Source organism: Astyanax mexicanus, chromosome 7 (genome assembly GCF_023375975.1).
Source record: "Astyanax mexicanus isolate ESR-SI-001 chromosome 7, AstMex3_surface, whole genome shotgun sequence".
Classification (NCBI taxonomy): domain Eukaryota; kingdom Metazoa; phylum Chordata; class Actinopteri; order Characiformes; family Acestrorhamphidae; genus Astyanax; species Astyanax mexicanus.
Window position 1 is genome coordinate 35,065,335 of NC_064414.1, and position 27,240 is coordinate 35,092,574.

Here is a 27,240-nt window from a genome sequence, read left to right on the forward strand (position 1 = left end):
GCTAGCCAATTTAGCTAGTTACCTAGCTAAATTGTTGACCTATGCTAGCTAGCAACATTTCAAAGCCAGCAGCCATGTTCACAATCTTTCTTCAGAAATCTTTGAAAACTTTGCATTAACAACTGGCACTCTAAACTAAATCTGTTTAAAATATATTTAAAAATCTGTTTAAAAATTGTATTAACCTCACAATGGCCTGCATTCATGTGGTAGTCAGAAGATCCTACTTTTCCTCCTGTATGTCACATTCATGTGCTTTGTTGTCGGTGCTACATAACCAAACTACTTGTTTTCATCTGCTTCTTGAGAAACCAAACTATCAGAGTAGTCAATTTGCTATGGACAAAAATGATAAATACCGTTCTATATCAGGTCAAATGCACATATTGTACAGATTTAAATAAGAGCATAAATGAACACAACAGCACCTTGTTAAAAATATAGAATTATCCACCATTCTGATTTCCTATCGTTCTCCGCTATGTTAAAAGGTTTTAAACACGGAAACTCAGGTATCAAAATAGTTTTCGAATTTCTCACTAGCAATTATGAGTTGATTGAGTGTCCATAAGGAAGTTCCTTGTCGGGAACTAGTATTTACAATTCCAAGTCAACACAGCATTAGTGTCTACAGATTAGTCAGTCACTTCTAGCTTTTGTGTACAAAAAATCTTTGACCTCTTGTAAAAGTTTTCTTGCGTTGTTTACGACAAGGGGTAAAATTAAACAAAACAGTTAAGAGTTTCTTAAGAACACAATCATCTAAGACTAGTGGACAATACTCAACAATTTAAAGGAACAATTTAGGCCTCATCCTCCAATTGTTTTAGGAGGAAATTGTTACTAAGCCAGTGGGATTTTATGATCATAAAAGCAGAGTTGTAAACAAATTTGCAGTTTAAAGCATTGTAATTCTGACATTTCTTCATTAGTTTTAAGAGTTTATTTAATAGAAAAGCATTTGTGAATTCAACTCAACTTTTGGGAAGTCCATGGGTAAATTACACTTGCTTCAGGTTCAGTAAGCCGTAGTAAACTTCCTCATGAAACTTCACCTTTGTACCTGTAAACACTCTGGCTTCATCGTTTATCCAATCAGGAAAAAAGCTGTAACTGCACTCTTAACCCAAAGGTCACCTTCAAATGGCCAATCAGAACACATTCAATAGTTTATGATACAAACAAAATAAAAAGTAAACACTGATTTAAGTGAAAATTCATTTTTTATTAATACCATACATGAATCATCATTGCAGACACTAGAAAAAAATATACTTATCAAACAGCCACTATCAAAGGGGCTCTACAAGAACACAAAGGAGCTTCCCCTTTGATTTGGTGAATAATCCCAAACAAACACTGGACTGTCTGAGTCAGCTGAACAATGTATTTATTTTTCATATAAAATAGCCACACAATTGGGCAGAATACTTGGCTGAATTGATAAGAAGTGAATTATTTTTTCCTTTCCCCCATTACAAATGAGGCCACAATGCAGAATGCCACCTGGTGTTAAGACCTAGTATGGCTTATGTCAAGGGATTTTTTTTAAACCGAAAAGGATTGACTTTAAATTCAGTGCAACAATGTCAAACCAACAACATTGATGATTTCATAGTCTTACATGTCACACATGAAATTAAAGTGTAATTATGTTATACAGGAAAAAAGGACAAAGGCAGCATAGAAATTTTCTATTGAGAATTTGTCCAAAGATTGAAGTTTTTTACATAAGACTATGTATTGTATCCAGACATTATGAAGTGGCAAGATAAAAAAAAATAATAAATACATTATACATTGAAATAAAACTATGATCTACAAGCTGACGTGACTATGGTTAATGCATCTAAAAACATTTTCTACAATGCATGATTAGGTTTTCGTTTTTACATTAAACCGCACGCCCGCAGGGATGCTCTAAAGAAGAGTAAATACAATTACACTTATACAGAACATAGCTACAGTCTTAAATATACAGCACAATTACACAAACAAAATATGAAAAGAATTCTTCATAGAAACAAATACACAAGGGCTGAGATTAAAGTATCTTGCTCATAGCTTCTTGGTCTGTAGCATTTAAAAAAAAAATCCAAAAATATTGGGAAACTAAAATAATTACATGGTGAGTATTTACTAATGGGAATGAGGCATTATGCTTTGCAATTTGAGAACATTTGGTCAGCATTATTTCCATTTTCTGAAGGTTTTGAGCTTCCTTGACAAAACTAAAAATCTGTCACAGACATCAACTTAATAGTTCCTAGAAAGAATATGGGCACTGACATATAGAGTACAGTACAGTGGGAATAGATGTCTGAAACATGCAGTTTCCAGACACACATGCTGTGATAAAACTAACTTTAGCACACATTTAAAAGGAAGTCAACTTGCCTATCTCAAATGTGTAAAGCATAATAATAATAATAAAAATAATAAAAAGCATTATATATATACATATATATATATATAAATCTCTACCATTCTCCAGTTACAGCTTTAGTCAAATTCAACATTTTTTTTTTTAAACAGGGAAGGATAAAAAGAAGAAAATGTACTAGAATTTTGTAAGAAAAATAGATTGAGAATACAGTGACAACAGTGCAAAGGATAGTCAGGGTGTTTTAACTTGCTTATAATTTTACCTTTACAAATTGATATATAAAAATGAAACAAAAAAAACAAATGTAAAAAAAACAAAACAAAACAAAAAAAATCAATAAAACTCCTCTTTTGAGCCTGGGTTCATGGTAGGCAACTTCTGCATATGACCATACTGAGCATGACCAGTACTCCAGTACCATCAAGATTTACACTTATTTATTTATTTTTAAAAGACGTAGTGGTTCTCAACTCCGGTCCTCAAGCTCCGGAACTGTACAGGTTTTTGTTCCAACCAGGTCCTACAAAACAAATAATTCAGGTTTTTCTTTCTTGTTTGAAATAAAGTGAAATCAAATAAGAAGGAGCTGGTTTTGAATCTGAGGTGCGCATAATGTTTATCATCAGATGCTTAAATAAGAAAACAAAATAATATTCAAAAATAATTTTCAAAAGACCCTTTTCTGTGAAGTGAGCACAACAGAAACCGCCATGCATTGTCAAGCACAGCACCCAGAGACCCGAGGTTGGAACAAGAACCCACAGACATGGCTGCCTTCACTAACTCTGCTGTTCTCAAGCTCAGAGAACTCAAACAGACCAGACACTGATTCTTTTCTAGGGCTAAAACTAGATTCTCTCTCTCTCTCAGGCACAAATGCACAGTGAGATCATTTCAGAGAAATAAAAGAATAATTCAAATATCAAATGCAGATGATTAATTCTACAGTAATTTGCAAAAAGCACAATTTCACAAGCTAAAGAAGAACAGAGTCTGGCCAGTTGGGATTCTTCAGAGCAAAGCACTATGGTAGGGAGGCCGGTTCTAAGAACTAAAACGCGAGTGCCATTTCAATCAAACGACGGAAATTTAAAAATGTCCTCTATTTACTGCATGCCTTCCCCTAACCCTCCACAGTGAGGGCTGTGGTCTACTGAGCTGACTGTGAGGTGGGGTTGTCGCTCTTGCTCTCCTGGCTGGAGGGAGCTTTGTTGTTCCAGGGGCTGTTGTTGCCCAGGGCTGGAGAGTTGGTGAAACTGTCCTCGTCATCGATGCCATTGGCTGCATCAAACTGTGTGTTCTCGAGCCGTGTGATCAGTCGCTCATCCTCGTCCCCGAACTCCCCTCCCATCAGAGTGGGCTCGCCCACCACCATCACATCCTGCAGGGGACAGGAAGGGGCGCAAACATTATCCCCGCAACACGGGGTGTTCGAGGATGAAGGGGACTGCACCATCCATCCATCCCTACAGCAACTTCAGAGGGCACCAAGACCTCACAGCTAAAGCAATGTGCGCCCATGCTAACGAAGAAGGCCAGCACACAGAGTTCAGCAATGGCTACCACCTAACGTACCTGGAATCCAACATAACGTTTTAGTCTTTTCGGGAACCATAACCAAGTGTGGCCTTCGAACACATAAGCTGTGTAGACCTGTCTTTGAGAAAAGATCAGCGGTGGGCATCCCTGATCCTTTAGTGCTGCATGGGTTCAATTCCACCTCGGGTCTCCATCACTGGCTGTTTCTGGAGCTCACAAATCACTCTACACAAAACAGGCTCTGATCGACTGTCAAACGGCACAGAAAACCCACAGACCTGCGGCCCTGAAGGACCAGGGACTGCCCAGCATTGGATCATGTCCACTTGTCTATGTTGGGTCTGTCTCTCTTTAAACTTTTCCAATTTCACTTCTCTACATGCAAAGCTCTCAGTCCCACCACCCATGCATGTGCTGCCCATTACCTACAGGTTTGTTTAAGAGAAAAAGTCAAAGATTAGATGCTTACAGGTACCTGGCTGGAGAGCGCAAAGCTGCTGGCTGGACTTTTCTTCTTGCTGTTGCTGTTGTTGTTGGTGCCACCACCTGCACTCACTGTGCTGCCACCCGACATCTTTCTTTTCCGCCGCTTGTTTGGTGCTTGTCTTGCTGGCTCAGCTATAGGCACATTAACATAGATGAGTTACTGTTAACATCGTTAAAGCCTTAAATACATCATATATATATATCAGGTGCTTTACCTGGTGGGGCAACCATTCTTTGCCATTTCTGAAATAAACAGGTCTTTAAGCAATCTCGGGGACTGAGGCTATACGTCTTGTGTCTGGACATTAGCTCCTGCATGGGCTCCAGGATTACACAAAGCTGGGGAGAAAACACAGCAGCCATACTAATCAGGTCTCAACAGACAGACACAATTACAACTGCTTACAGTTTAGAGACTCCAACAGGGCATTATGACACAAATTAAACACAAATACAGATGATGTTTTTCTTTTCCCTCTTTTAGATCTTATAAAGTCATAATGGACCATGATGCTTACATTAATTCCATAAGAACCAATCAAAAGCAAACCGACAGCAGCATTGTGGCCTGTTACATTTCCCAAAGTGTACATTTTACATCATTCTCACCAATCACATATTCTATAGAACATATAATTCAATTGTTTATGGAACAGGTCTAGCTAGACAAACTGATTCAGATGTGCTCCTGCTTGATTGGAATGAAAACCAGCCTTAGTTGCAAAGCCAACACCACTCCTTAGTTACCAAGTTAAACACCACAGGACACAATGGCAAACTTACTCGGAGGTAGTTTAAAGTTGAATTAGATAATCCACATCTTGTAATGTTTTTTGAAAGCTGGTCAAGCATCTGAGGGTCCTGGGCCTGTCAAAACAGCACAATTCACATCTATTTAACACAACGTGTTTGTGATGATATCAGGTAAAATACATTCTCAAACATGCAGTAGCTTGTATGAGAGAACTACTTTGGAAAAAATGCAAATGATTGAGAAAGCAAAAGCTGCACCACGCAGATTTCTGCAAACCAATGTATGCAAACCTACTAAGTCTGATGAGACAGACATTATTTACGCAAATGATTAAAGAGTAAAACTGTAAACACCAGCAACATACCAGCACTATCAGAAAAACCTAGATAACATAATTTGTCTAGGTTATGAGGGGGTCATATTCTTATGACTTACAGTCTAAAAAATAAAACTTTCTTAAAAGATAATAAAGTAGACTGAAAGCACACTCACGTGCATGGCCAGTATGCTGCGTGGTACGACTTCTCGGTGTTGTCGGATGCTGAAGTGCCACGTCTTTATGCGCATCATATCGTCAAACATGAACTCCAAATACAACCTTCCTTCTACACAAACCTGAACAAATGAAAGCATATAGAAGAAAATTAAATAAACAAAACAAAAAAACTATTTTGTAATAAAAACGTAATACTTTCAAATCTGAAATGTATGTAGTTTATTGCAGAAAATCATAAATGGCTTTGGTATTATGCCATCAGAAGATCACAGATCACAGAGAAGTGTGCTTGACTGACACCACAATTCATTTCAATTCATTAACTAAATGCTTAACAGTCATTCATTGTAGTTCAATTCATTACAGAGCCATTTCTCTAGTAAGGACATAATGGTGTTGGTTTTGCCGCAAAAGAATGCTGATGTTTGTGTACATCACAGTCTTCAACAACAGATACAGATCCTCTTCTTTGGAAGGCGGTGGATATTGTTGTATTTGTGTTGTGTTTCCCTTGAACAAAACTGCTGTTCAATAAAATTTTTTTGGAATTATTATAACACCCTCTACCTAAGTATATTACTCTACTTATTTTGTATGTAAACAAAAATGTCTCCCCTGTTGTAATGAAAAAAGTGAGTTGGTACAGAAACTAGTTAAAACATTAGATGAAGGAAAACAAAAATATATTCTATTATAGTTTTAACAATAAAAGATTGTATATTGTTGTTGTTTTACACATTTTGAGTTAAAAAAAGAAAAAAGCGCCAAACAAAGGTTAGGGGTAAGACTCATTCACAAACACTAAGAGTTCAAAGTTTTATGAAGAGCTGATGTACTGATCCTCATAAAGTCAAGAGTCTATAAAAAGACGAGCAGGAGTTTAATGTTCGTAAGTAACGAAAGTTAACTGGAAAGCTGAAGGTCAATTTAAGAAGACCAAGACCAAGAAAACCGCCAGAGAATTTTTTTGTAAGATTGTGAGAAAGAAATCATGCTTTTGATCATTCTTGTGCTTGTGCTGCAGCCAGTGGTACTTGACAATGTCACTGGTAGAGGAAAGAATGTGTTTAATAAAAAAAAAACACCAACTTCTGGAGGCTTGTATTATAACAGAGTAGTAACCGTAAACACATCCTGAAAAAACACAAGCTGTGATCATTCTAAAAAAGGCATAAGACAATAATTCACAAATTTCCTCCATTTTTCCAAAGAAAGAAGTTACCTGTGTAAACATGGGCTTGCCGTTCTGCGTGACCATGGTGCACTGATCACAGTCGAGAGATACAAAGTTGCTGTGGAAGGACTCCTTGGGATGCTTCAGTACATAAAAGAGTTCAGTGGCTCCTCCCTCAAAGATGCTTCTGAAGTAGCGAGGAATTAACGTCCGGCCAATTGCTGCACAAACACAAACAATAAAATATATTAAAAGGTGTGACTAGAAAGATAAAATTAACACATTAATAAAACATAATAAAGATATCTGGTATACAGTTTTATTTGAAGTGTGAAGACATCTTACTATATCTTTTAGGTCCATCTTCCAAACAAAATGTGATAGTCAACATTGCATCATCTTCAAAAAACTCTGTTGTGAAAGCATCCCACCACAGATTGTCACAGTCCTGCTGCAATAAAATAAACAGTATTTTCTTAAACTTAGACCAGTATTGTTACATTATTATCTATCACTACTAACTGGATATAATCAAATTGCTGACTCTGTTTAAAATTGTATTTATTTATTTATTTAGGATGTTTTCACCTATATTCCAATTGCAATGTCCGAATAGTCTTAAGTACCACAGGTTAGTATTTTTTAATTGTGTAATTGCAATATTATACTATTATAATTACATGAGTAGCATATAATAGTATTAAAATGGTAATAAAATCACTTATTATAATTTCTGGGACAGTATATTGTCCAAACAAACATTGTTATTGACATGCCTACTCAAAATTATTAAATTTATTAGTCAGTATAATCAGAAAGACTTTTACAGTAATAATACTCGTCTCACCTCTGTCCAGTTCTGTAGCCGTTTATTGAGTTCAAATATCCTGTAGTCTGTTTGATTTCCATACGGCGTGTGCCTTCTGTGACAAAACATCCACATTATTGGAACTGCATTAATATTAATAAGAACAATATAAAACTGAAATGTACCATGGGGTCAACAAATCAGTGACTGTCAAACTGGGTTAAACTTACCCTATCCCAGGTTCCATGTACGAGGGGGGATACATTGGTGTTGGTCTGCAATGTAAGAGATATAAATGGTCAAGGTCATAAGATGAGGGTTTACAAGCTAATTGTCAGCCATATGTCTTGATAAATGCTAAAACACAACACCAGAATAGAATTAGTAGAATTACTACACTGATATAACCACTTACCCCACATCTCTGTCCAGCATTGTGCCAGGATGAAAAGGGGGAAAGGCACTACCGTTGGGAGGCTCCTTTGGGGAGTACAGCTTGAACGACTTGGACGAACAGCCTACAGTACATGAAAGAAGAAGAGATTTAAATTTCAGGTTTGAACAAGTGATAAACACAACACACCAATAAACAAACATGATACAAAGACTACCTTTGCCTCCGTTGATAATCTATTAACTATTAAACTGTCGTTTTTACTTCTGTTACATTTTAATATATCCACTTACTGAATTTTAATCAAAATAATAAAAAAAAAAACACACGCAGACAAAGATGTTTGCTTCAGCATTCTTAGTTGTGGTCATGCACAATTTCTCAATTAGGTAACAGGCAATTTTTCCATCATGACCTTAATTGACCAAACAACATTAGGTCTACTTAGAAGAAGTAAACAGAGCAGTGATTGATCAGCTTTTTTAGTACTTTGCAGTTGGTTTCTGACCACACCATGTACCGAAGTAGGAGCACTGATTTCATGTGTAAGGCCTGCAAATGAAATGCCCTATTTTCTGCATACAAACAGCATCATGTGACCACTGGGTCTATCTGCTGCTTACTTTAGCCCATCCCCCTCTCTACTACTCTACTCTACTACCATGAACTCCTGCCTGTTAAGCTATGGTTTGCAAATCATTTTTAAACAAATCAGACATACAGAGTCCTGACAGGATTCCTAACCAGGAAACTGGCCAGTCATCAACAAGAAATAAAAACACCTAATATGACTCCTGTATGAAGAAGAATAAGCTAAAACAATGTATTATTACTATTAAACTGACACTGGATGCAGCTGTCTGTTTTGCACCTTCCATAAAATTAAGCAAGTAACCAGGTAAGGGCATAAGGGGCTGATATACCCTTTACCCATCCCCCACAGATCTTGCCAAACATGCAAACATTTCCCTACACCCAGAGGCTCCATTCACCTTAATAATAACCTTCACCACCCACTGGTTATTAAAAGCTCTTCAGGAAATTCAGTCATTCAGAATGAAGCCAGTCATTCGTACACAATACCCAGCCTTAATGTCATATTTGTCACACTATACACCCCAAAACCACTAAGCACGTCACGCTAACCATAAGGAAATTAAGCTCAAATAAAAATAAAGTGTATCCGCTACAACAAAAATAATGTGGCACATAGCTGGGGTGTGCAATATCACATTGTACACAATAATATTGCCAACATTTTGAATATTGTTAACAATATTATACCCCAAAATATTGTGCCATATCACCCACCTCTAACTGTCACTACATTATATACTGTTTAAGCAAAAGAAAAATTCACACTGTTCTCATTATAGAACTACTAGAAACAGATCATATCTATCCAGTATCATTTATTTTACTTTAATCCAAGATATGTGGAGATATATGGAGAATGCAATATTAGTATCATGACCTTCACTGACTTCTGTTATAAATCTAATAAAATTCTTGAATTTTTTAATGTCTCAGTTAGCGGTGTGCCATATCATAATTTTGTTGCAGTAGTGTATTCTTTAAATAATTTTTATAATTCAGTATTTTGTCATAACGCCAAGAGTATCGTAATCACAAAAATACCATAAAATACTGTGATATTATTTTAGAGCCATATCGCTTACCCCTACTTACAGCACAGTAAAAACACATTTTACTTTTTTTAATTGGTGTACACTGCATTAATGTTTCAAAACATGACCACTTCCAAGCTCAAAACACAATGCATTCACAAATACTAACCCATTCAGAGTACTACAGTTTAGCCACACACATTTACAGTGAAGTTATCAGAAAACTTTCGGCATGCAGTTTTTGCATGTGGTTTTATATGCATATTTTACAAGGGACAGATACACCAGATACAGCTTGTTTATTTAAAGGCAGACAAGACTGGATTTCAGGGGAAATACAAGTGTGAAGATTTCAGATGTAAACGAGATTTTACTTCATGACAGTTTTCTTTCTTGTGCAGCTAGGAGAACTAGGGTTGCTGTATATAATAAAAAAATAATTGATTGTGATTGTTGGAATTTTGTGTTTGTTTTTGATTGTAATAGCATTGTAAATGCACTGAAACGATATATTGTACTTCCTTACAGAAGAGAACTTTACATATTCTTTCTGAATTATACTGATGGAATAAGGAACTAAGAACCAGGGCCATTTAACAAGCAGCCTTTCCACATGCTTTGCATTTACAATAATTTAACTTAACAGTCAGCGCAAGTTTGTATGCTTTTACTGCTTTACAGTATCACAGCATTAGGCATTTTACTATTCTTCTTCTTCCTCAATTGTTTTCCTTTTAACCCTAAAATAGTAAAGTACACGAATGTACATGATTTAGTAACTATCTATTTTTCACAGCAACCGTACCTAAACGGAGGGTTTAAAGCAATTAAATGTATAATTTCAACACTGGTGTGAACTGCTCAAAACAACAAAGTAGTTGATACTTTATGTAAAATGTAGCTTTAGCTGCCTTATATTCAAATGAAAAAAAAAAGACACGATGAAGATCACTACCATCACTAAGCTACATGGGGTTACCTAGGTACCCTCATCAGACCCAACATGCTGTAGTTTGTTGTTGTTTTTCCCTGCATATAAATGTACACAGTACATGTAATCTGATCTAAATTCCTGGTTGTACAAGTCCTTCCAATTCTCTTCTCTCACTTCAGTTAAGAAACCTAGCTAGATATGCATCTCCTCAACGGAAATAACAATAAACATTAGCGTTAGATAGTTACCCTGTTTAGGTGAAAATTCTACAGGAACAAGGGGACGACCAGTCCTCTTACCAGTTTAGTTAACCTAACTAAATTAAATAACCACAGCTCTGGAAAAAAAATAAGAGACCACTCAAATGATGACTTTTTTTTTATTTTACCAATTTGAAAACCTCTGGCATATAATCAAGAGGAAGACGAATGATCTCAGGCCAGCAAACAAAGCTGAGCTGCTTGATTTTTTGCACCAGGAGTGGCATAATTATATGCCAAAAGCATAATAATGCAAAAGCAGTGTGTAAGACTGGTGGAGGAGAACATTCCCAAATGCATGAAAACTGTAATTACGAACCAGGGTTATTCCACCAAATTACTTTATGAATATGAACTTGTTTTCTTTTCATTATTTCAGGTCTGAAAGCTATGCATATTTTTTTGTTATTGCAGCCATTTCTTATTTGCTGCAAATAAATGTTCTAATTGACAATGTTTTTTTTTTTCAGAATTTAAGAAAAATATTCTTAGTTTATAGATTAAAACAAGAATGTTCATTTTACTCAAACATTTAGCTTACCTATGAATAGCAAAATTATATTTAGAAACTGAAGTGGTCTCTTAATTTTTTCCAGAGCTGTAGGTTAGCTTTAGCTTAGCTCTCCTGCTCTTCCAGACGGCCTAGTTCAGGCCTAACTGTTACCTCTGTTTCGCATGGTTTAACAACAAGGCTCTTTCTTAACTACTCTTTTTAACTCACACTCAGACTATAACCTCAGTTGTAAGACCTGCGCGTCTTAAAGAAAACTACACACATACTTCTCTAGCTTATGATAGTCATATAGTTAGGTTAGCTAGCCAGGCTATTGCGTTATCTACCGTTAACGTTGTTAGCTAGCAAGCTAGCTAGGGTAGGGTAGCTACCTGTCCAGGAAGAAGTAAGTGTCCGCGCTCCTGCGGCTCTCTAAGCCCGATCACAACCCCTGGAGCCCGAAGAACCGAACCACAGCAGCAGCATTCACCATCTTAAAAAGGCCACGGCGCAGGGAATCACTGTATCCAGTCCTTTACCGATTTGCAGGAGCAGCAGCAACACCAGCCGAGAAGACTGGCCTTCTTTACAGAAGCAGAAAAGCAAAGAGCTTGGGCAAGCAAGCCCCTTTGTTCCTAAGCACAGGACACGAACAATAGCATGTAAGCGCTCCCTGCGAGCTTCACCCCCACACCCCCTTCCTTGCTCGTCTTGTGCATCAAGCCCCTTTGCATTCCCTCCAAGCTAAATCCACCCCTCCCCCCGGTAAGCGTTCAGCAGCGCCGCTTCACACACGGCCCTCCTCCCTCAAACACATTTTCTAGCTGCAGCCTGGATTAGCTGCCTTGTAGATCCAACCATAAAGCCCCAAATGCTTTGGAAAAAAAGATAAGAAAAGATAAGCAATGTTACATCATGCACTACATTTGAGTCCAAGAACTTCAAAATAACAAAATAACTATATAATAAAAATCCATGATGGATTGATGGATACTGCTGCATCATATGGTCATGCCTGTGTATATGTTATACTACAGCTCTGGGAAAAAAATAAGAGACCACTTAAAAACAAATAGTTTCTTTGATTTTACCAAATTAAAAACCTCTTGTACATAATAAAGAGGAAGATGGGTGATCACAAGCCATTAAACCAAGCTAAAGTGCTTAATTTTTAGACCAGGAATGGCAATAAGTTATCCAAAAGCAGTGTGTAAGACTAGTGGAGGAGAACATGCCAATATACATGAAAATATTGATTTCTGAACTCTTAAAACTTTATGAATATGAACTTTTTTTGTTATTTTAGCCATTTCTCATTTTCTGCAAATAAATGCTTTAAATGACAATATTTTATTTGAAATTTTGGGAGAAATGTCTGTAGTTTATAGAATAAAACAACAATGTTCGTTTTACTCAAACCTATACCTATAAAAAGCAAAATCAGAGAAACTGATTTAGAAACTAAAGTGATATTTTATTTTTTTCCAGTGCTGCATATCATATTTAAATGTGACAGTGGACTGTTATTTTCCTCCTAAGCCTGACTGGCTTAAATTGTTTAAGCTGGTTGTCCAGAGCTAAATTCTTGACCAGCATAGGGCATGTTTGCACAAGTATGACGAATAAACTTGACTATGCTGGTAGACCAGCAAGACCAAACCAACATTGCCTTTATCATCAAGCTAGACAACCAGCATGACAAAAATCAAATGTAGCATACAGTATGCTGGTCAAAAGCTGCTTAGCCAGTTTTCCAGCCTAGGAGGTTATGTGTTCACCTGGGTGACCTGCTGCTTTTTAATCATGTTAATCATCAACTACCAGCTTAAACCACGTGAAACATCCTACAAGCAAAAGATGATGGTCTTAAACTGGATTTTGTTATCAAACACTGGTATGAAAATTCCTGCATGGATTAAAATATATTATGAGCACTTTATGAATGATCACAGACCCGTAAGTCATGTGGCACACATATACACAATAAAAAAAAAAAAAGTCTTGATATACAGGGTTTGACATACAGTATTTCCTTTGTGAGTTAAGCTCACAAGCTTTAGAGGGGGCTGCTTAAAAGCATTACAATAACACACAGTATCTCCCCCATGAGCACCAATTAGCATGTTATTGGAACAGACAACCACACTCTTTACCATTATCTCTGCTTTGCCCCTAACTGAACATATGTGGCCAGTGGACAGCTGGTCAGCCTCAGCTGATAATGCCTGACTGGCTGAGGATCACATGTGAGCCTTTGGGATGTGGGCTATGTCCTCTTTAATACAAGCACTGCCTTCAGTCTTCTCTCAATGTGAGGGCAGCTCACCAAGGAAGCAGCTCCATCTACTGGCATAAAAGTGTAAAGACCAAGAAGGACAGATAATGTACACAGCTTTCTCATTCCAGAATGTTGTTAATCAACCAAGCCATGTTTGGTTTTATAGTTTGGCACTCAAGCTAACAGAATAATGTATGAGGTAATGAAAGCTTACAACCTCCAAATAGCATATACATAGTGCACATTTTACATAACTTATTACACATACAAATAATACTATCGTCTTACTGTGTTTCTAAAAAATAGTGGCGTTAAATCAAAAACTGAAAATGCTATGTAGTGCAACTAACAGTTGAAGGTCTCTAGAAATTTAAAATCTGTATACACTTTTAATAAATTGATGGATAATGTTGTCATACCATGTCTAATAACATTTTAAGATTACTCAACATCTTGCAAGCAAGTATCTGATGATTTACAAAGTTTCCTGGTAAGATATTAGTTAAAGTTAATTCTAATATTGGGGTACGTTTTCTATCTCCCAGATTTAAACAATAACACTAATAACATTACAATTTCACTATTAATAATGCAGAATGTTATTTCCTCTGACGATATGTCCAAATTCTAAACACTTTATAAGTATAAAATGCTGAAAATACATCAGCAGTATATTAAATATTTGTCAAATCCCAGCTGGCATTTCAAAGTAGAATAAACGTTGAATCAACATTGATCAACGTAGATGTTATGGTTAAATCAACCTTGAATCAACTATTGATTTTGAAAAGTGAATCAACATTGATATAGCAACGTTGTTTCAAAGTCATACATTCAACCTTTAATAAACCATAGCTCACTAAAATGGGAAAATCCTATGGTTAACAAAGTGTTAAAAATAAACTTACATCACTGCAGTAAAGCTGAGTATAATGAAAGTTACCCATCACTACCAATCTGATTCAACATCTGATCTCAAAAACACTAAAACTATAAAGCTATTAGAACCTAAACACGATGTTAAATTAAAAAGCAGTTAATGCAAATAGAAGGAAAACACAGTTTCATTCCTCCATCCAACTTTTAGAAATTATATGGTGATAAAATGTAAAATGCTGATTCAAAAGGCAGAAGGTTAAGGGCATTATGTTAATTCAACGTTAAAATTGAAACGTTAGCACAACCATTGAACATTAAACATTGATTATGTGCCAGCTGGGATGTGTTCTTGTGATATTCAGTTTTTAATAAATGTTGATAATATGACAATAAGTTGTAAGCATATAAAATTCAGTTTTGAGACATGCCGTGTAGAATCTAGTTTGAGGTAAATACGTGGAGTTATTAGCTCCAAATGGTAAAAAATCAGTTATCATTCAACAGTTAAAACCTTTTAAACTAGGAAAAGAGCTGTCTGATAAGTAAAATCTTTCCAAATATAAAATGTAACTGCAATGCTAGAATGGGCCACAAACATGTAATTTCTTAGCTACATTAGCTCTGTAGCTACATAGCAAGACTAACATATTTGCACAACCCCATTAAAAAAAACTTTCATTTGTATGTATTTATTCTACAGTTTAATTTAATGGATACAGCATGCCTCAATGAATTTTTTTACTGTTTACAAGCAATGATGGTGTAATTGAAGAGGAAAACACCTCCAAATGTATTTCTTCAGGTTACTGATTTCTCGTTTTTGCATTAAGAACTCTCTCTTGTCTGTTTGCATCTGAAGAGGGATGTAAAGTTGCTTCCACATCATTTAGTTCTATTAGAAAAAAATACTTAAAATAACAACCTTTAGACAAGCAAGAGTCTTGCTTCAAAAAGACAGCCCTGAATATACCCTATTTAAAAGCCAATCTCCTTATCCATATGCCAGTGAAAATGTCACTGCTGCTTGTAGACAAACAGCAGTGATGGCTCTAACAGCGCGTGGTTTCCTGATGAAATAAGAACATCCTTCATCTGCTGTGAGTCTGCTTTCGGTTTGAATCTTCTGCTTTGGATAAGAGAAGTCGCCGTGGGGGAAAAACTGTACACCACCCGGCCGCGGCTGACAAAATCTTCCTCCCCCTGATGAGGCTTTCCTCTCTGAGCTCCAGGGGCTCTTTGATATGGTGTGTCTCAGCGGCCCCCAAAAGCAGAAGCTGCTCCTCTCCTCTCCTCACCCCGGCCGCTCACAGCTACACGCCTGGCAGAGCGCGATAATGCTGTGGTGACAGGCGCGGGATGTGAGGGCCATACTAACTACAACAGAGGAGTGACTGCAGTACAAATTCACTGCCTACATGCCAAAATACTCCAATCAGTGCTACAGGACCTTCACTCAATGCCATGAACACACTGTGCACAGTGGTACCAAGGTGCATGCCGCTCTCAGCATCAGCTCCTTTAGTGCCAATAAATTGTGCTTTATTGTGAGGAAATTACAAACAGCCTTGTTTTGAACAACAACAGAACTTAAAAAGCTTTTTACTTAAAAATGATGAGTTTCTTTGATTTTACCAATTTGAAAAACCCTAGAATATAATCAAGAGGAAGATTAATAATCACAGCCATCAAACCAAGCTAAACGGCTTGAAGTTTTGCACCAGAAGTGGCATAACATTTTTCAAAAGCAGTGTGTAAGACTGGTGGAGGAGAACATGCCAAGATGCATGAAAACTGTGATTTAAAACCAGTTGTATTCCACCAAATACTGATTTCTGAACTTCTAAAACTTTATAAATATGAACTTGTTTTCTTTGCATTATTTTGAAGTCTGAAAGCTCTGCATCTTTTTTGTTATTTTAGCCATTTCTCATTTTCTGCAAATAAATGCTCTAAATGACAATATTTTTATTTGGAATTTGGGAGAAATGTTTTCCGTAGGTTATAGAATACAACAAAAATTGTTCATTTTACTCAAACATATATTTATAAATAGAAAAATCAAAGAAACCGATTCAGAAATGTATGTGGTCTCCTAATTTTTTCCAGAGCTGTATATGAAAATATACTTGGCGATATGAAGAAACACTATTTGATAAAAATATTTGATTAATTTCAAGAATATACTGCCACAAGAAAATAAACCATAAAGTTTAATTTAGCATAAACTTTAAACTTTCAGTACAAACAAATAATCTGTCAATTTAAACTTATATATAAAACAATAGTAAATTAACAAACAAATAAGCTACAAACATAAACAGTCATACAAATATATTATAGTGAATGAATTAGACAGAAAGATTAATTATTAGGACTTGATTACTACTATTAATATGCTTACATTATTTGCATTCTGATTATCATTACTGTCTCAATAATGGACAATATGTAAAAAAAAGTTTATTATTTTCTCCTCTACAATGAACTAAAGCCATCATTATTCCATATTTAAAAGTTATATATTCACTGCCATATTAAAAGGCAATAAATCCACTTAAATTATTAATAAGTTTTAATGGCATCTGTCAATAGATGTGATATACATATTAATAAACAGTAAGTTCTTGTGGTTGGTGTGCTGGAAGCAGAAAAAATGGGTACGCATAGGAATCTGAGCCACTTTAACATGGGCCAGACTGGTCAGACTGTCTAGACGACTGGGTAAGAGCATCTACAACAACAGGGTTCCAGAGTGGCCAGCACCTAGAAAAGATGGTCCAAGAGAGGCATAGGCACCTAAGTCTCAATAATGTAATCTGCGGAGACCCAACCTTGTAACTTATTGTACATAAACACTTAAAAAAATGTCTGTAGGCTCAGAATATTCTTCACTCTGAAACATACTACGTCGGCTTGATAAACCCTAAAACAAAGTCTTGTGTGATGCCACAAAATGTGCTAATTACCAAGTAAATCTTTATCGTTTCTGCATTAGGTAGCAGTTAGCAATAAAATGACAAACCTAGATTTCAATGTGTTAAATGATCTGATGCTGACTTGCCACTGTATTTTAAAATGGTCCTATTTGTAAACGTGCTGAATTAAAACAATATTTGGAATACAATCCTATAACATTAACATGTATTAAAGTAAATAAGGCTTTGTTATGGCAATGCTAATATTAAAATGCTTTTAACCACACATATAATCATTGCAAAAATTAAGAGGGGCATACAATCAGACCCACAGATGTCCTAATCACATGCATTAGGACATCAAATAAAATCACATTAATAGGAAATGTTTTGTCTGGATCTGTTTAATTATGGAGTTAATTACTGCCCTCTTGTGTTCACTCAGGAAACAACACTCCACCAGTTTCCACATTAACCTTCAAAACACTGACAGAAGGCCAAATTGTTTAATGCACAACCAGGGAGAATTGCTCTATTAAAGAAATAACATTACTGCAGACAGATGAATCTGTCATACAAGAGCTTAAATCACACACAATTAAAGACGGGGTCAATCAAATGTTTGACATCACTCAAAATACACTAAATGTACAAATATTTGTGGACATCCTTTCTAATGAATGAATGAATGAATGTGGCAACAGTTGCTAACACAAATGTGTAGAAAAGTACATCTACCATAAGAGAACAGGACTCTTTCAGCAAATAAGCATGAACCTATTGGCACCATGCCTAAAGCCAGGTGTGGGCTAGCAGGCGCCAAGCTGTGGAGCAGTGAAACTGTGTTCTCTGTAATGTGGATGCTCCATCTAATTTTGGGATGAGATGGGGTAGTGCTCATTCAACATCTAGACCTCACTTTTATTTCACCTTTAGTTCACTAAGTGCAATCAAATCCTCACAAATGGGCTTTAAAATCTTGAAGAAAGTTCCCTGAGGACAGTAGAGACAGTTACTCCAAAAAAAAAACAGTTCCGAAGGACCAAAGAGAAAAGCTGTTTTTTTTTTCACACTCAGACATCTTTATTACAAACATGTCTACTTATAGAACATGAAGTGGTTCTTCTGAAGAACCATTTGAGCGACCTTTTTTCAAAGTAAAAGAACCAGGTTATGGATTGTTTTTGGTGGCTGCAATAGCTCTGTAAGTTATTGAAGCAAATCCTGATGCCAGAAAACCTTTATATAATAACTCCACCAAAGCAGGAGTCATATCTGGGTCAAATGACCATGTGGTGTGGATCCTCCCAGACATTTACAGTCTGTTCTTACTCTTATTGGACACATCTTATGTGCCATTTACTTTGTGCTTCCTGTGGCTATACAGCGCTGAAGTAAGCTGAAAGCCTACTTTGGACAAGTGCTGAGGCAAGCCATCATCTCATTTAGAGCCAGAAGCCTATCAACCCCCGACTGACCTAGCTTCAGACATGTCTCTCTCTATTAAATTAAACCATAATTCAGCTCAGAGGATGAGATCTGCTTTAGTTCAGCGCCGGCTTTTCCAGAACATCACATCATCGCTGTCATATCATCCTCTTTGTAACTTAGTCAGTTTTTTTACCATTTGAAATGGCAGCTATCTTTATCCTTTTGTGTGACAAACAGAAATGATCCATAGTGATTTCGAATGACAGCTACATTTATTTATGCAACCCCATAGCTTATATGTCACGTTTTCTGTCTCAAAATTGTCCACACATTCTCTACTATGGACAGGTCAGGAAACAGTACAGCCTTCTTCCTTTGCCATGCCTTCGTAATGTGTGTTTTGCATTGTCTTGTTAAAATGCATGGATGAATCAAGCATGTTGCTTTAATATCACAGTGTACAGTATCTGCCTTAACACTGGATGACAGAAGTGCACTGGAACAACCCCACACCAGTTTTTTTTTTTTTTCCCATTTTCTCCCCAATTTACACGGCCAATTACCCAACCCACTCATTATGACTTCCCCTATCACTAGTAATGCCCCAACACACCAGGAGGGTGAAGACTAACATATGCCTCCTCCGATACATGTGAAGTCAGCCCCCGCTTTTCGAGCATTGCCGAGCAGCCAGAGCGCTCAGAGGAAAGCGCAGCGACTCGGTTTTGATACATCAGCTCACAGACGCCCTGTGCTGCAGACATCACCCTAGGATGATGTGGGGAGAGAGCGCCAATTTTGCTCCCTCTGAGCGCCGGCAGCTTGATGGCAAAGCTGCATGAGCAGGGGTTCGTACCTGCGACCTCCTGCTAATAGTGGCAGCGCTTTAGACCGCTGGACCAATGACTCCGGTTTATGGACTTGTTGCTGATAACAGTCTGGATGGTCCATTGTAACCAAAAAAAAGCTGAAATATTGATTTGCTGATGGTGTATCTCTTATGCCTCTGATCCCAGAGAAGTTAATGCCAATTCTGATCTTGATTATCATACGGTTTCTGAATCGCTTTCTGCAAAATTAAGTTTTAAATGCTATTTGTGCATGTAACTCTGTATTAAAGTGCTTAACAAAGGTTTGCCAAAGTAATCCCTTGCTTTAGCTTGCAACCTTGTCCTTTCTGCACTATAAGTCTTCCAGATTCCTTGAATAAGAGAATAATATTATGCAGTCTTGCAGTTTCATGGTTTTATATTAACAAAAAGCATGAATCCTGCTATGTAATATCTTTAAATATATTCATACTGCCTCAAACATTACATTACAGAAATCAAAGAAATGTGCGTAATGCTGGCATGTACTCCACTGCTGACACACTATTTCTTGTTTTTCTGTCTTCAGTTCTCGACTGCTTTGAACATTAACTAGTCTAACATTCGTGGAATTCACTGCCTCTGCTCCACCCAACACTGACATCAGAACTTTACTGCCAGAGATGACCTAAACTGGTTCTAGCTGGTTTGTATTTCCATCTGACCTGCTCTGTGGCTTTATTATACTACAGGCCCATTTAATATGCACTGTGATAAAGCAAAAAGATCAAGCCCAATAATATTCTCCTATCCACATTAAACAAACAAATGGTGTGTACACAGCGTACCGCGTGCCCCCTGCACAGTGGGGCGAGTTTACTCTGTTGAAAAACACTTCACAGCCTCTTAGATAGAGTGTCAAACAACAGAGAGCGGGAAGAGAATTACTCGATCTGAATGAGAAGAGAAATCAATGCGGAGTGTAATATGCTAAGGAAAATAGAACATCTGTCACTGGTAATAATTCAGCTCTCTAATGGCTTCTCGCAAATACGTACAGAGTGTTCCCTAATGTTCGGATCACAGTCATCAGCCTGCCTCGTTATTTGTTACCCGTAATGGCAAAGTGAAAGCTGACTGCTAAAAGACATTTTTCCCTCCTACACCCACCGCTGTGACCTGAGAGAGAGAGAGAGAGAGAGAGAGTGAGAGACAGACAGAGCAAGAGGAAGAGGAAGAGTGAATAGGGGTGAGTAAAAGAAAAAAGAAAGAGGCACGAGAAACAGACACAAAAAGGAAAAAAGTCAAAGACAGACAGACAGACATACGGACTGAGAGAGAGTAGAGATGCAGACTGGGAAAGAAGACAGATGAAGGAGTCAGGAAGAAACAGAAAGAAAAAGACATACTAATATATAGAGGGAGTGATAGAGGAGGTAAGTAGACATAGAAACATGATATAAAAGAAAACAGAGATTTGATTAAAAAAAGAATGAGTGTAGTGAGACAGACAGATAAGATAAAGAGTGAGTATGCATGTGCGTACAAGAAAAAGGGAGAGACTGATAGAGGGAGAGGAGGATGAGTGTGAGAAAAAAGAGAGGAAGAAATAGAGGGAAAGAGAGAAACATGAGAAAGAGAGAGACTGAAAAGGAGAATGAGAGCAACAGGCAAAGAGATAAATAGAGAGACAAACAGGCAGAGAGAGGAATGATAGAATGAGAGACTGTGAAGGAGAGACTGAGAGGGAAAGAAAGAGATGAGAGATGAGTGTGAAAGAGTGAGTGAATAACGGAAAGGGAAGCAGTGAGGGTGAGTGATCAAAATCGAGAGGAAGATAAAGAGGAAACAGTAAGAAATAGACAACAAGGAAGAGATAGACAACCAGAGAGAGACAGACAAGCACAAAGGCAGATTTTGAGAACCAGACAGAGAGGGACACAGATACAGAAAAAGAGAAAGGCAGATAGGCAGAACAGTAAAAGTGATGCTGGTGAGCAGTTTCTGGGGACCAGTCTGGACGGGTTCTGATTTGATGTGCAGGTGTTGGATGCGGGGAAGTTGGAGAAAGCTGTTTAGACAAGCCTCAGTGTGTGTTCTTGCAACAACGGCAGGGTCACGAGGGTTCACAGAGGCAGAGCGGCAGAAGATCCAGAGAGATCAAACTCAGAGCAAAGCAAACAGCTGCTCAGATTCTGCTTCCTCTATCTCAGCATGTGTCTCCAACATCATTCATTACTCATCCCTCTGAGTACTTTCCTTTTCACTCCAGCAATTCTTTATTTACAATAAATATGGCTCTAACTTGTCATCCATGACTATGGATCCCCTGCTCAGTCTAAAGCTTGTTTTCATACCTATAGTTCATTTGCTCTGCTTTGAATCAGACAGCAAGTCTGTAAACTCTGAGCATTTTCCCCCATTTCCCCTTGCAGAGTACATCTAATAGTTACGTCAATTTGAGGTTGGACCATATTTTCTCCGTAATCTAATTTGTTTGGGACCAACTGAGACCACCTCTTGTCAAAGGTCTCGGTGTAGTGTGTGTATTGGAGGCATGAGACAAGTGAAAGAGGAAATCCCAATGAGTGGGTTGGATAACTGGCCTTCTGAATTGGAGAGAAAATTAGATAACATTTAAGAAATAAGAAAAACAGATTAAGCTATCAAAGCAGCATAACTTTAGAATGTGTATTTCTTGCTCCCAGTCTTCACCTACAGTCAGGATGAGTATTTTTTCTCCCTTAACCTCTTGAGACCCTGCATCTCCCAGAAACTTGTGGACATTACATTTCTGCTTCTTTACCTCATGATATATATATATTTCTTTTAATGTTGACCTTTGGCCTCATACGGAGACACAGCCCATACCACCTAGTGGTTACATGGCAACATTACACTTAACTAATTTTAAAAAACAAGGTGGCGTGAATCCCAGTCAAAAGTTTCTACAGCCAATCCAGGCAGAAACATTGGCCAGGTAAAATTCATTCTTATCCAAATTTATGCTTGAAATTAGTTTATTTACTTACTGTAGAAAGCTTCAATTTGGTTTTTAAACTAATAGGGTCCTTGTCATCTCTTAAATGTTAAAATAAACTAACATCCCCACATGAGGACACATAACGTTCAGTACAAAGACAAAGATTAGTTTTTATACTTCTTAGGTCCTACTAATAATGCACACCAAGCAAAAGTCCAGGTCTCAGGAGGTCAATAAAAGCCACATTTTTCCACATACATTTCTGCACAAGCTAAAAGATACAAAACTGTCACTTAAAAGAAAAAATTGTAAACTAAAGCAGTAGAGTAATATAACAGGATTTTATGACACATTCCATATGTGTAAATGTAATGCTAAATCTGTCAACCGGGCAGACCAAGGAAGTCTTGCAATCTGGTAAAGACTTTCCTGGGAATCCCTCGCTGTGTGGGCAAGCATGATGCTGCTGAAAATGCCAGCTAGTAGCCATGCCAGGAGAAGCAACACATGGCCAAAAGGTGACTAACAGCTGCGGCTCCACAAATTTTGCAGGCGTATTTATTTTTTTTGTCAATGAGTGTACAGTAATACGACTCAGGTTACGCAGTGTAACACAAGCACTGTCCTGCCTGCATCACCAGAGATACATAGTGCAGTTTACAGCATGCCAGGTCCAAAGTAGTATTACTAGTGATTCTATTCTCCCGCTTACAGGTCAGTGGATCATGAAGACGATTTTGCTTGATAAGCTGATATATTTTTACCGGTAAAATATATACATAAATATTATTTTATTAACATTTTTTTTCCTCTAGTCTTTGTCCTATTACAGTGCTTCTGATGGCTCGCACATCATGTGCACTGTATCGGCGCGTGTGCATGTCTGGCACATGCCAGCTCTCGCATAACATTCTCTCACCATCGTGCACACGTGACATCTTAATGAGTGCCTGCATCCTCGCTCCTCATTGCTGCCAGAGGCTGCTGACGAGTCAAGGGGAGCTGGTTTTCAGCACAGGAAGCCATTTTGTTTGAGCTTCACATAATGAGACAGATCTGAGAGGCTTGGGGATGGGTAGAGAGATGGGAGGGGAGGGGTGTGTGTGTGTGTGTGTGTGTGTGTGTGTTGCAATCCCACTCACACAGACAAACATGTGCGTGTTCATGCACAGTGCACAAGCAGTGTCAATCCAACACGGAAAGAGTGAATCCGTGCACTTTTCTCTCCTGGCTCGGCAGGCGTGTGCACACCCTGCGCTGGCTCCTGGCTCCTGGCTGCAGCCATTGTGAAACATGAAACAGCCCTGGCTTTGTGAGCTTGCCATTTTAGCTCTGCTTTTCCTCTAATCAAGGGAGCCCATGTGACTTTCTGCATGAAGTAGCAGAGCTCCCACTGATTCCGAGTGCTTGTGTGTGTGTGTGAGTGAGAGAGAGAGAGAGAGAGAGAGAGAGAAAGCAAGGCAGCAGCGAGCACTTTGCATGAGCGTATGTGTATGTGTGTGTGTGTGTGTGTGTGTGTGTCGCACCAAGTGTGGAGAGACAGAGATGCATTAGCGCTGGCTTTCTATTTTTACCATGTTGTCTCCATAAAGCCTGATATTGCCCTAACATGAAAGCACAGTTTAAGCCCTCCAATCTGAAAAAGCACACTGAATGTGGCACATCCACCACTAATACCCCACAACAAAAGGCAGTAATGTGTCATAAAAAAAAAGCAGGAACCAAACTCTGCACCAGGTTAACAGGTATGCAGGAAGATGGGGAAATCCCAGTTCAAGCTTACCTGTCCAAACATGCACCAAATAATGTATTATTACACATCTAAAAACAATTTACTCCAATACCCTTCAATCCATTCACTGGTTGTCCGCACTGATTATAAAATACTCCTGAGCTTTTATTGGTTTGGCGGCCTCATAATATCTTGGCATTAAAATCCAACCCTTCAACCACTTGCAGTCCACTCAAAAGACGATGTCCTGCTGACGGTTCAGAAGAATCAGCATTAGATGATTAACTAGGCACAACAATTATCTAACATTTAAAAGCAACACTATGTAACATTTAACACTTAAAGCGCGATGTGCTGCTCACTGCACTATGTATCTCTGGTGAAATGGGTAGGATAATGCTCAAAATAACTAAGCTAAGAATTCTTATTTGTGTATTAAACTCTAGCATGACAGTCCACATGATTCTTACATGGTTCTTTATGTCTCAATTAACATTTGAGGATTGTATGGGCAGCACAAGAGCAAATGGGAAATACCCTATACTGTAATAGGAAGTATAGTGTGTCTGTCTTTGCAACTCAAGGCACAGCCGACTATTGCACAACAGGGCTGCAACTACTGACTATTTTAGTAGTTGATTAATCTGACAATAATTTTTTTTGTCATGCCCTCTATTTGTACTTCCTACTGGTGAGGCTCCCGATCCAACGCACATTGACTTTAACGTTTAGGGCCCTGGACTAATTGTCACCTCACCATATCATGTTATCTACAGTAGTTTAACTCACCACAGGTTGTACAGAAGTCAGTGTTCAAACTGTGCATCGAGTAGAAGTGTCATTATTTCACCCCATCCAGCAAAGACAGGCTAGAGAATAGGGAAGTCAAATGTAATATGTTTGTGTTTAATGAACACTCGGTGCTGCGCTGCTACTAGATTGTATGCGCGTGTTTCTCTAGCATAAGCATAAGCATAAGGAGAGGCCAATCAGGATGCCCTTTTTCTCACTATGTGTGTGTGTGTCTTGCGTGAGCTCCCTCTCTCACTTGTTCCATCACACATTAACGACTCATCGACAATTAAATTCCACGTCGACAATTTTTAATAGTCGCCCAGTCGATTACATTGACTACTGCACAATGTAACTTTGGTTAAGCCAGGAACAAGCCCATTCAAGAGAACTGTGTAATTCTGCCTATGCATTTAAAATGTATACTGTAACATTGAGATATCCTTCCAGTTTACATTTTAGTGTTTCTTAGCTTGTAAAAATCACGTGTGCAACTAGGATGGTGAGCCTAAAACAGCATTATGTAAGAACTAGTATTTGTTACTCTTGGGATTCCCCTGCACTCAGGAAAGGACATGCTTTTCTGGACAAGCTAAGGAATATAAATCCATCACTGAAAGTGAAAGAAAATGTGTACTGTTGCAGAAGAGTAATATTACATCATGCAGTTAGTGGTATTTAGTGCTAACACAGATGTGCACATGCACAAACACAGCTTGTCTAGTCCATGTAGAGATGTACTGTAATTACTATAGGACTCTCTGAAGCAGATAAGCATGAACCTTTTTGTGATTATGATTAATGGGCTAGAGGGGTATAAACTCTTCAGCACAGAGACATTGAGCAGTGGAACTGTATTCTCTGGAATGATGGTGCTCATCCAAAAATTCTGGGATGAGTTGGAGAGCTGGGGATAAGATAAGGTGGGCATGTGATCATTCAACATCTTGTTCTCAGAAATGCTTCTGCTCCTTTTTCTGGACATTACTCTTTTTGAAGAAACAATGAATGAAAAGATTTCCCAATACTTTAGTCCATATGTGGTGTATTTAACGATACTGAGATACTGTACTAAAATATTAAAATTGTATTCATATTACTGAATAAAAAACCCTGTAAAATGCATCTGTAATACTAATTACAATTTAGATATTTTACAGTATGTTTATGTATTGGTAACAGTAAGATGCATTTTACCTGCATGTTGACCCTGGGGCTACAGGTGGTTTGTGCACTCTATGGAGCTAGTTAAAATCTACAAATTCAATAATGCAATGTGACACAAATGAGGGCCCTCCCATCTGATCTACAATAATGTTATCGCACACCGGGCAAAATGGTGCATTTATAAATGCTACAGACTGTTTCTGAACATGGTTCTTATTTATTACAGCATTATTCAGAACTGGACCACAAAAACAACGGTAGGTCAGATGTGGTGTTAAATTTAATCAGAAAAGGAAGTCAGGATCTGACCAAACGCAATCAGGAAACTAACTGATTACTGATTATGGACAATATATTAACCCAAAGCTAAACAGACATACATGGAACATCTGTGATCCAAGCACCTGATAGTTCCCCATATTGATAGTGCTGCCTGGTGCCCTGGTGAGTACTGAAGAGAGCTTCCCTAGACTGCAGTGCCACCCAATACCCCAAAGGGCATTGGTTTGGCAAGATTTGACTAAATCTCAAATTCCCAGGAACACCAAATGCTTGGAAGGCTCCTCTGGTCCTTAGCCCCCCAGCATCACACAGAAGGCCTCAAAGGGCACCAGTCAAGTCAGTGCTCAGCTTCTCAGTGCTACCCAGTGACCTGAAGTGCACCTTTGAGCAGGTGCTTAGTTCCTCAGCACTACCAGGTGCCCCAAAGTGCACCTCTGAGCAGTGGCTTGGAGGATACTGTTCAACTGGCACTCTGCTGCCCAGTGCAGAGTACCCTGGAGGACACCATAATGCTGCTAACTGACTCTGTAAATAAGGTACAGGGACCAATGGGAGAGGACTATGACAACAGAGTGGTAGAACTACCATCAAAGACCAAGGTCACATGCATTGAATTGGGA

General features: G+C 38.0%; 1 protein-coding gene across 4 annotated transcripts in view; it reads right to left on the reverse strand.

Moving 5' to 3' along the window:
- Positions 1-1,204: 1,204 nt before the first annotated feature.
- Positions 1,205-27,240, reverse strand: part of ldb1a (LIM domain binding 1a) — a 34,562-nt gene continuing 8,526 nt past the window's right edge. The window contains exons 4-13 of one of the 4 annotated variants that reach the window (XM_049481189.1): positions 8,059-8,161; positions 7,874-7,918; positions 7,683-7,758; positions 7,181-7,286; positions 6,884-7,056; positions 5,658-5,780; positions 5,195-5,278; positions 4,627-4,750; positions 4,401-4,543; positions 1,205-3,767 (exon numbers count right to left, since the gene is read on the reverse strand). In XM_049481189.1, coding sequence (XP_049337146.1) covers positions 3,537-3,767; positions 4,401-4,543; positions 4,627-4,750; positions 5,195-5,278; positions 5,658-5,780; positions 6,884-7,056; positions 7,181-7,286; positions 7,683-7,758; positions 7,874-7,918; positions 8,059-8,161 — 1,208 coding nt within the window. In that variant the 3' untranslated portion in view covers positions 1,205-3,536. Of the gene's footprint in view, positions 3,768-4,394; positions 4,544-4,626; positions 4,751-5,194; positions 5,279-5,657; positions 5,781-6,883; positions 7,057-7,180; positions 7,287-7,682; positions 7,759-7,873; positions 7,919-8,058; positions 8,162-27,240 lie in introns of all 4 variants that reach the window. The other 3 variants (XM_049481188.1, XM_049481190.1, XM_049481191.1) reach the window with 3 other exon arrangements.